Source organism: Rosa chinensis, unplaced genomic scaffold, assembly GCF_002994745.2.
Source record: "Rosa chinensis cultivar Old Blush unplaced genomic scaffold, RchiOBHm-V2 RchiOBHmChr0c39, whole genome shotgun sequence".
Classification (NCBI taxonomy): domain Eukaryota; kingdom Viridiplantae; phylum Streptophyta; class Magnoliopsida; order Rosales; family Rosaceae; genus Rosa; species Rosa chinensis.
The window spans coordinates 139,089-149,608 of record NW_020126848.1 but is presented as its reverse complement, the minus strand read 5'-3'; the positions used below and the strand labels follow the sequence as shown (position 1 = coordinate 149,608).

Below are 10,520 nucleotides of genomic sequence, written 5' to 3'. Positions count from 1 at the left end.
TGTTCTACTTGGGTCCATCTCTACTTCTTTAATTAGAAGAAAGTTTTGAAATTTGTGATCAGAATTTATTTCGGGGCCATAGTTTAACTGTGTTAAGGGTGAAATGGTTGGATAGACATATGTTGTGGAGACTTATGTTCAATATTGGGTGGAAAATCAAGTTTTGGCATCAAAAATTTCTACTCTACTGCTTGTGCATTTGCCCAGATATGATGAAATGTTGGCACTTTGTAAGGCTTGTAGATTTCACTAGCACTGCATGGCTCTTGGGCACTTGGTATTTATAACAAGAAAAGAGCAAAGTTTGCACGAAATGCTGTTTCTTTTGGATGAAATGAACATACTATACTATGCAAGTCAACTAGGAAGCATTATTTGAAGGAAAAAATAGCAGTTAAGTTATTGAAATGACCATTTGAGGGTGCTTCAGGGTGGATAATTGTTCTGTCACTCTTTGTGCTTTGAGGGGTTATATATTTTTGAGGGTGTGTATGCTATATATTAAGTGTGCACTATTGCATTGCACATCATTTGCATCTAAATTCATAATCATGTCTCTACTCAGATTCACGTGAAATTTGTTGGGCCAATGCAATGGGTGTAAAGAAACAATGCATCAAAATAAAAAAGTTAGCATCTTGGACTTGAATCTAATGACTATTCTTTATATTTCCTATTGCTAGTTTTGAGCTTGGAGAGATGTTGATGGGTCATACAGATGGTCTTTCTGAATCTCGGTCATCGAGGGATCAGCTACTTCCTTATGCTGAATCTGACTTAGGGGATGATGACACTGCAGACTGTTCTGAGCCAATACTGTACTCAGCCTCCTTTGAAGAGCTTGCCAAAAATATCGTTAAGTATGACACCGTTATATGGTTCTCAATATCATTGATGCTGGTTTTAGCTTGGGGAGTTGGCATCATCATGCTGTTATATCTACCCTTTAAGAGATATATTCTCCAGAAGGACATCTCCTCCCGCAAGCTATATGTTACACCTAGTGAAATAGTCTACAAGGTGCATACACTATCTGATACTTCTTTCTTCTTCTTTTTTTCTTTTTTCTTCTCTTTTTTTTTTCCTTTTTTTTTCATCTTACATAAATGTAACTCTTCTTTTTATTCTTCTTTTTCCCCTCTCCGCAAAGGTGTCAAGGCCTTCTTATGTACCCTTTTTGGGCATCACTACAATTGAGAGGCATGTGCCCCTTTCCCTGGTGATTGACATCATTATTGAACAAGGTACTCCAGCCTGTTAACCTTTTCTGATTGACTAATATATCTACAAGTAGTACTCTCTTACAACTACATTATCAGTCCTAGTCTTCCTTCATATATTGAATTCATGCTTTTATTTTTCCCCAAGTCAATATGGCTGAAGCACACGAACTATATTATCTGTTCAATTCTGCAGCTTCAAGCAGTTAAATGGGGGAGTAAATGGTCAAGAATCAGGTCACTGTAAAGCTTTTGCATGCAAAGCCAAATTGCAAATACAACTTTGCTTATAATTTTTTATTGTTTTTATGAGATAAGGAAATAGTGCAAGGAAAAAAAAAAAAAGCATCCTACTGAAGTTATACAGCCATGCAGAAGGGCCATGTCAAGCACCATAAAGTCTTGAACTATAATGGATGGAAATCTGTAATCCATTTGCAATAGTCCATAACAACATGAATGTGTTGGCTATAGATCTGATCTAAAAATTCTATTTCTAATGCAAAATTTCATCATGCAGAACAACTGTTTATTTTGAAGACTAAATGTATTTAGGTTTTCCATAATTTTATCTTTCGAAAAAAACAGTGATTCCATTTACATTGTGTCGAGTATAGGTTGTTTGCAGTCAAAATATGGACTTCATACCTTTCGAATTGAAAGTATAGCACGTGGAAAAGCTGCAGCTGTTGATGAACTACAGGTTCAAGGGGTTTCTAACCCTAGTGATTTGAGGAAGGTGAATAAAACTGTCTCTTATTTATTTATTTTTTTTTTCGTTTGAATCAGAAAGCATGCTCATTAAAGAAAATTTCTAACGTTAGATGCATATTGGTTGTTCATTTTTTAATTGGAGAGTAGGTCATCATCTCAGAAGCTTCAAAAGTTATACAAGATAGCAGTATAAGTTGGAAGCCTACTACTGTCACTGCAGAAGGGGAAAGCATAGCTGGTACTCCATCCGTGACTGAAGCACCAATTCTGAGATCACCAGCTAAAAGCGTAAAGGTATAAAAGATATTCATTATTTAGCACACTGGTTTCAATTTTTTTTTTCTTCCCTACAATGTGTTCTTGTCACTGGCCATCTCTGGCCAGCTTTGTAAGGTCCATTTTGGTGAATTGAACATCTGCTTGACAATATCATGCAGATGGCAGCTTCACCACGCTATGCTTCAATAGAACGCAGAAGCATACTACCCAGTGAATTGCTGCTTAATAGACTTGAAGAAGTCAATAAATCTGTAAAGGTATATTTCATCTTCTGCTTCTGCTTCTTCTTGTTCAACTTCCCTAATTCTAGATATTCACTCTGCCTCATTTTCTTATCTTTTTCACAGAAAATCGAGTTTTTAATAGAGAAGTCACATACTCAACCTGAGTAAGAGCGGCTGAATTGAAGTTGGATATAAGTTTGCAGTGGATTACTTTGACGAACCACAACCAAATGGTGGAAAGAACCAAAAAAAAGAAGAAAAAAGTAGATAATTCTGCATTTGTCTGTAAGTCTGTAACTAGTGATGAAGTAGGATACTAATATACCTTGGTTTCGCTTTAGTAGCTGTCTAGGATGTTGAAATGTTAAAAACTACATAATTCCCTTTTGTTTTCCTAGAGGTCGAAATGTCAAATTTCCAATGAAGTTTGCTATTGAGCGTGATATTGTTGAGGGACGAAACTGAGAGAATTTGAATTGGGAAATGGAAAAAGGAAAACCTCAAGATTTTGAATTGTCATATTGACATGGCCTTGTTACCATGACATCACAATTTGCTTGGGCAATTTGAAACTTCTTGACTTCCGGTGAATGTGTGAAAGATAATTCAAGGAAATAGCCTCAGCGAAAAAGATATCTCGTATTTCAAACTGGGTAAGTAAAATGTTCATATCAACAACCGAAGTAAAAAGAAAAATTGGGTAAATAAAGTCAATTAAGAACCAATAACAAAGCAAGTCATTGAAGCAAAATCAAACAACTAGATAAGTGGACATCATTATTAAAGCAGTCAATCAACTACCAACTGAAAATGTAATAACAGCCTGCATGGAACTGCAAGAGAATTGAAACAAACATCATCTACAGAATCAAAACCAAAGAGCCACCACAAACTCCAAAAGCAAGCTGCATTTACCAAATCCAGCATACCAAATGACTTTGTTTTCTCATTTACATTTAGCAAAGGCATTGTGGCAAGCCCACCAGGATCGGAGAGTATTCACAAATTACAAAAATGGGTTTCTTTCCTCATTGACTCAATAATTCACATGTACTAGTACTCTCACTCCTGCTAGCATTACATTTAAATCGGATTTTGAGACATTTTCTTCCACTGTGGCTTGCACTTGCACTGTCCTCACTGACATTGCTCACACTACTACTTCTTGCGGTGCTTCTCACTTCCTCACCACTTTTGCGTTTCTCGGCTCTCTTCACCACAACAAGTGCCAACTGAAGTTGATCGTTGCTATCCCGAAATGACCAGATTTGGATCAGATCACCTTCACCCAGATCGTTCTTCAATGTGATTCCATTCAGATTTGAACACAAGGGACCTTTCATTTGAGCTCGACAGCTTCCATAAACTCAGTGAAATCTCTTCCTTTCTGAGCTCTGGGTCTATAAATGGAACTTTAAGCAAAGCATCTTTGGGCTTAAGGATTTCTATCTCATTAGGTCTCAGCAACTCCTTGCACAAAATTTGTTTTGGTGGCAATGTCAGCCGGTTCAGGTCAGGGTTCACATCACTCGTAAACAACTGCTTTTGTATCACCAATGCCGCATTTGGCCCATTCACCATTTGCTTGTACTTTTCGGGCAAATCAGGAGGTGGTTGATAAACACCCATGTCCACCTTCATCATATATGTTCTCTTCTTCTTCTTCTTCTTCGCCGCGGCATCCAAGTCTTTATCATTATGACAATCAACACATGGCTTCCTTTTTCTTTTCAAACACTTATCATCAATTCTTCTATTTTCTTGATCAGAAGAACCAGAAGCAATATTAGGGATAGGGCTCGTCATTTTCGAACTTTCACCACGGGGTGGCGACCTTTGTTTCTTAGGGCATACCTGTTGACTCACCAAAGATAACACACACATACCCTTCCTTTCTTCTTCGCTAACATGGCAGGAAACCTCTACCAACATATGAAGCGCAGACCAGTCCTCGCATAATTTCTTGTCCTCGTGAATTTCTGCACTCAAAGATCCCATCTTTTCTTCTTGTTCTCGAAGATATGAGAGATTTGAAGAACTGACCAGTGTACCCATCAACCTAACAAAGTTGCAGAAGTTGAGAGTCTGGGTTTAACAGAGAAACAAATAAGGGGTTTTCAGAGAGCGAAAGGGCCAAGATGATGATCAAGAATTGAGGAAGTACCCAAGGAATTGAGGAACTGACCTAAGAAATTGGGGAAAGTAAGGTTATTATAGAATTGATTACAACATAACGAGTATTCCTAATCCAACTCAGGTAAGGAAAGGAAACTTGGGCTTACCTGCTCTGGCAACGGTAACCCACAGGGGCAAGAGAAGAGGAAATATAAAGAGGAGTCTGGGCTCCGATCGATTAATCCACTAGTAAACGACGTCGCTTATGGGTTTTACAACCGAGCAATTGAAAATTGTGTTAAATATATATATATTTTTTTTGAAAGGGGAAATTGTGTTAAATATAAGAACACGAGGTTTAATAAGTTGAATTATAATACAAAAAAAGAAGGAAAATGGAAATAAAACATACATTTCTTCCAACCCATAAAATGAAAAAAGTGAAATTCTAATGTCCAAATGTAGTGGAATCTCATTTCTATTTGACTCATCGGTCTCTCTAGAGTAAGTCCACATGTGGGTCTGGGTCTCTGAGTCAGGACATTGTTTACTGCTGTTTTGTTTTTATTTCTACCTATTGGGTCAGGTCTATAGGGAAGGATACTGTTAATTCAATATTTTATTAATTTATTTATTGTAAATGAGAAAAATATGATGTAAATAATTAGTAATGATGAAGATTTTAAAAAAAAAACTACTATCAAAGTAATTAAATATTTTAGGTTGTAAAAAAAAATGGCACCGAATCTTTTTTTTTTCCTGTTTAGAATGTAAAACATATGATAAAAATTTGTAAGAATTTACCAATTTTTAAGTTTTTAACCAAGCGTGGGGATGAGCCTCCCAGCTGAATTGGGTTCCAAACCCCTTAAAAAAAAAAAAAGTTTTTAAATTAATTTCTTATTGTTAGGATCATTAGTTTCTCAATTATATTTTGATCGTCTATTTGAAATATCTGAACAAATCGTGGCCTAGATGTAATGACCGTTCGGATTCTCGTAGTCAGCCGGTGGTTGCACCTTTGCTCATTTTCTTACAATATGGGCCTCTTTTATGCATTTTTCTTCCTCTTGCATGAATTCCTAGTTTGACAAGCAAATAAAATAATGGTAGTAATTTTTGGATCACAATATTGGACATATCGAGTTAAATAAAGGTTTCATTTTCGAACCGTTCAAAAATTCTAAAGCGGAGACCTTTAGCATACACATGATTTTGTGAAATTTCAAAAGTTCAAATAAAAAGTAAATGCTTAACTGTAGGGCTTTCTTTTCTTTTCTTTTTTTGGGTGAAATGAATTAACCGCATCATAAAAAATCTTCTAGAATAATAATAATAAAATTAAAAAAATCCTCAACGTTGTTATCTTTGGCTCTAAAACCAAATGCGTGGAACACACCGGAAACTAATGGATCTCTCAAACAAGTGACACTGACAGCAGAAATTTCCTCATAACCCCTAAACCCACTCGATCTGAACCTCTTCCTAATCCTACCTCACCAAACAAAACCCAGATCAGATTCACTCCCAAATCTCCTACATTTCCACATGCAGAGCAAGTAGGATGAGTAGGAAGAGAGTTTTGATAGTTGGAGGAACAGGTTACTTGGGACAGCATGTATTGCAAGGCTTTTCAGAGATTCAAGAAACCACTCCTTGTGATCTGGCATTTACCCACCACTCAAGTCCTCCTCCCCAAGCTTTGCTCAATGCATTTCCTAGTGTGCTGCCTTTCTCTGTGGATTTGAAGTCTGGCAATGGATTTGAAGCCATTTCTCATCAGTTTGGTCCGGTCAGTTCTCACCCCATTAAGCAATTTCTTGTATATGTTGATTGTGATTAGTGATTTTATAATGTTGGTGCTATGATTTGGAGTAATGGGATTTGTGGAAAGGTCAATTTTGTTTACTGGGTTTGAATTTTTTGAATGCCATACTGCCCTGTTCTGCTGTTGCGTTTGTACCTTAACTGCTATGTACTAGCTTTATGGGTTTTGTTTTGTCGTTGTATTAGATAATTACTTTTCTTTGGTTCCAATTTTCTGAGCTGAGACGTGTGCATTAGTATGGTTCTGTAATGTGCTTAGGGGAACTTAAAATCTCTGAACATTCTAAAACAATCAAGTAAGCAACTTTTAAGTGCTGAGAGGTTTATTCAGGTGAATTCACAACCTGATGTATGTACCTTAACTGCAATGATCTAGCTTGCATGGGGTTTGTTTTCTTCTTATATGGATGATTGCTATCCTTCTGTTCAATTTTGAGTTGAGATGTGCACAATACGCCATTAGTTGTTTAGGGAAACCTACAATATCTCAAGTGCTAAAGGTATTTTTCTTATGGTATGCGATTTGATATTGTTGTTCAAGTAAATAACTTTTAAGCGCTGAGAGGTGTATTGATTTGAATTCCCAGCCTGATGTGGTAGTAAACTGTGCTGCACTTTCGGTTCCTCGTGCCTGTGAAATGGATCCTGCTGCAGCTATGTCAGTTAATGTGCCATCTTCTCTTGTTAATTGGTTATCGAGCTTAGAAGAGAGTAATTATCTTCTGATCCATTTGTCAACTGATCAAGGTAAGTGACTCTTAATTGTTTCATATACTGTAATTTGTTCATATTCCTAGTTCAGTAACTCGGTAAAGATGGATCAATAAAAGCAAACAAGAGAAAGTGGTAAGAACTACAATGGCACATAGTTATTACTTAGCTTTTGCCATCAAATAAACTTTCTCAAGTACTTGAGATTGATATTTAGATTTTTAATTACATTATTTACTTTATATTGTTAAAGACCCCTGTTGGTCTACAGTTCAGGTAAATAAGATAAAGGAAAGGACGATACAAATTGTTGGATTAATTAACTTAAGTGTACATATTGTTGGATACAAATTGCTAAATAGCTATTTGTAGATGGGGACTGATGTGATTTTCCATCAGTTTATGAAGGGTGAAGTCCTTTTACAAGGAAGATGATGAAGTTGTTCCAGTAAATGTTTATGGGAAATCAAAAGTGGCAGCTGAGCAGTTCATTACTGAGAAATGCTCAAACTTTGCAATTTTGAGAAGCAGTATCATCTTTGGGCCACAGACAATCTCACCGGTTTCAAAATCTCTTCCGATTCAGGTTTGCAAAAGAGATAACAGACATTAAAATTGTACTATTGCCACTTTGTTGGCAGATTAGCTTGGAGACCATATGAAAAATTGAAATTGGATCTAGGCTACTTTACTTTGTTCAAATTAGTGATACTTGCAATTGATGTAGTGGGTTGATGGTGTCCTCTCCAAAGGAAATACAACTGAATTCTTTCATGATGAGTTTCGGTGCCCTGTGTATGTAAAGGATGTCGTAGCAATCATACTTGCTTTGTCCAAGACATGGATATCAGGTATGAAGTTTGTAAACTAATGCCTGCAATATGTTTCTTTTTGGTTAAATGTGTTTGTCGTGGGCTATCACGAGACTACTGTTATTTTCTACTTCCTATTGAGAAGTACTTTCACTTGTGTTTTCATCGTACTAATATTCAAGGAAATTTTTGCAGAGGCTAAGCAAAGAAAATTGGTATTGAATGTTGGTGGACCGGACCGGGTATCCCGTGTTCAAATGGCTGAGACAGTTGCTGATATAAGGGGATACAACCTCTCATTAATTAAATCTGTATCTTCATCATCGGTATGATACTTTGCTACATTTCTAGTGTTCTATTATGTTTGAGATACTGGCGTTCAACTTCATCACCTTTACATGACCTATATTTTCAAGTTGCATTCTGACTTGGTTTTCACTTTGCCATTATCTGGACATCTCCTATATGATCGAAACATGCAACAAAAATGTCCAGCCATATGTTTTCTCCTCTTTCTACCAATTAATAGGATAATGATCAATTGTGTATGCTCACCAACGAAAGCCTATCATTTTTTAAGCTCCTTGGAGTGGAGTTGGAATAAGGGTTAGGATTAGGATAGTTGAATGTTCTTAGGGTAAATATATAAAATAAGGTTTTGGCTTTTGTCGATTAAAGAACCTTGTTCTTTATGTTGCCTCAGTAGTCAATTTATTTATTTATACAGTATTCGTGTACCTGACAATATTTCACTGTCATGTTCATCTTCAGCTTGATCGTGGAGTTATGTCTCCTGCTGACATATCCATGGATATAACTAAGTTAGTTCAGACGCTTGGTATTTCTCCTATTTCATTTCGAGATGGTGTCAGATTGACGCTTGAACTGTGACCAGTGACCAAGTCTTGATGCCATGACGGTCTTGTAAATTGCTTCCTCATTGTAATACTGAGGAGTACTCATCAATTTCACCCATACTTGATTGGGGTAAAAGTGTTGTTAAGGTGTTCTAGAGAAACTGTCTTTTATCCCTAGAAGCTTCAATTTGTTGAAGGATGTCGACATAATGTGTGTCTCTACAAACTAGGGTTTAGAGTTGTAATAGAAAAGTGTTCTAGGTATTCAATTGTATTTGGATTCTATTACCTATTGTGTACCTTGTAACTCCCTATATAAAGAGCTCATATTATCAATAATAAACACAATTATAATTCTCCTATAACACGTTATCAGCACGAGTTCTAACCCTAGCCCAAAAGAAAAAACCTAAAAACTCTCTCTCACAAAAATCTGCCGCATCCCTCCTTACCCACAAAACCCTACCTGCAGCCCAGCCTCCTGCTGCAAGCTTCCTACTGCACGACCTGCAGTCCTTGCCTGCTACCTCTCCTCCTGCAACCTGCCGCTGCTGCTGGAAACTGCTGTTGCTAAAAACTGTTGCTCGAAACTGCTGTTGTTGCTGAAAATTGTTGTTGCTGCTGCCCTGCGCACCTACTGTTGCTGCCATTTATTGCTGTTGCCCCAAAACACGCCTGCTCCAACACACGCGTGTCCTCAAGCCAAGAACAATCACGTAAGTTTTTGTGAATTAAAGTTGTTGCTTTCAAGTATTTTAAATTCTTTTAGTTTCTGCAGAATATTAGAATATATGTTGCCAAATGGTTTTGAGTATTTAACAAAGCGGAATTGTGGGGATTCATGCTTAACGAACTAAGAGTGTTCGTATGAACTAAGAGTGTTCATAATTAAACGAATTAAGAGTGTTCGTATGAACTAAGAGTGTTCATAATGTTTGGACTAAGAGCGTCCGCAAGCATTAAATTGTGACCATATTAAAACATCATTGTTTGGTCTAATCCAAAAGAGAGATTCTTGGAAATTGATTTCTTGGTAGCATAGCTCGGAAATCTTATTATTTTAGCTTTCGTGGAAGTTTAACTCCGAAACTAATATACCTTCCTTCTTATTTTCAGGATGTCGAATGAACCTAGACTCGACTTTCCCATGCTTGACTCAACAGGCTCAGATTACCACAATTGGGTAACCGATGTTGAGAACCATCTCACTTCAAAGGGAATATTACCCATAATCCAGGCACCTAACCCGGATCTTGTGTTCGTGTGAACACCTACAAAGCATTCTCAAGCAGTTATCTTGATGCGACGCCATATGGACAAGGCATTCAGATTGGAGTATATGTCGATCAAGAATGCAAGAGAGCTATGGGTAGCGCCAGAAGAGCGCTTTGGCAATGTCTAAGATTCCCTCCTCCCTGACTTGAAGGTTCAATGGAACAATCTGCGCTTTGTTGATTTAAAGTTTGTTGCTGAATATAATTCAGAAGCTCTTCGCATACAGTCCATGTTGAGGTTTTGTGGACAACTTGTCACAGAGCAAGAGCTAATTGTAATTGAGAAAACTCTCTCCACCTTCCCCGTTTCAGCCATTGTGGTATCAAAGAAACCATATTGAAGTCAATGCTGGACGGATCACGAGGTTTCATTAGCTTATCAATGTTATATCTGTAGCTGAGAAACATGATAACATACTCGTGAGGAATTATAATTCAAGGCTCATTGGAACTAAGAGTGTTCATGAGGCGAATTATAATGCACCCA

The 10,520-nt window shown here is 37.1% G+C and overlaps 2 protein-coding genes across 2 annotated transcripts; both read left to right on the top strand.

Moving 5' to 3' along the window:
* Positions 1-653: 653 nt before the first annotated feature.
* LOC112181408 lies at positions 654-2,898 on the top strand. The gene is made up of 6 exons (XM_024319761.2): positions 654-1,020; positions 1,151-1,244; positions 1,838-1,959; positions 2,082-2,228; positions 2,372-2,470; positions 2,561-2,898. The coding sequence occupies exons 1-6, from the start codon at positions 700-702 to the stop codon at positions 2,603-2,605; spliced, it is 828 nt and encodes a 275-aa protein (XP_024175529.1). The 5' UTR covers positions 654-699; the 3' UTR covers positions 2,606-2,898.
* A 3,043-nt stretch (positions 2,899-5,941) lies between these two features.
* LOC112181404 (spore coat polysaccharide biosynthesis protein SpsK-like) lies at positions 5,942-9,074 on the top strand. The gene is given in 7 exon segments (XM_024319760.2): positions 5,942-6,344; positions 6,967-7,126; positions 7,490-7,498; positions 7,501-7,676; positions 7,818-7,941; positions 8,098-8,228; positions 8,674-9,074. Coding segments are annotated over 7 exon segments (948 nt in total). The 5' UTR covers positions 5,942-6,116; the 3' UTR covers positions 8,794-9,074.
* Positions 9,075-10,520: the final 1,446 nt, after the last annotated feature.

What these genes read in the sequence shown, in the direction of transcription:
- LOC112181408 (XM_024319761.2), top strand. Translation starts at nt 700, where the DNA reads ATGTTGATGGGTCATACAGATGGTCTTTCTGAATCTCGGTCATCGAGG. An exon ending in CTAGTGAAATAGTCTACAAG is followed by an intron (nt 1,021 to 1,150) that starts GTGCATACACTA and finishes CTCTCCGCAAAG; the next exon opens with GTGTCAAGGCCTTCTTATGT. An exon ending in TGACATCATTATTGAACAAG is followed by an intron (nt 1,245 to 1,837) that starts GTACTCCAGCCT and finishes TGTCGAGTATAG; the next exon opens with GTTGTTTGCAGTCAAAATAT.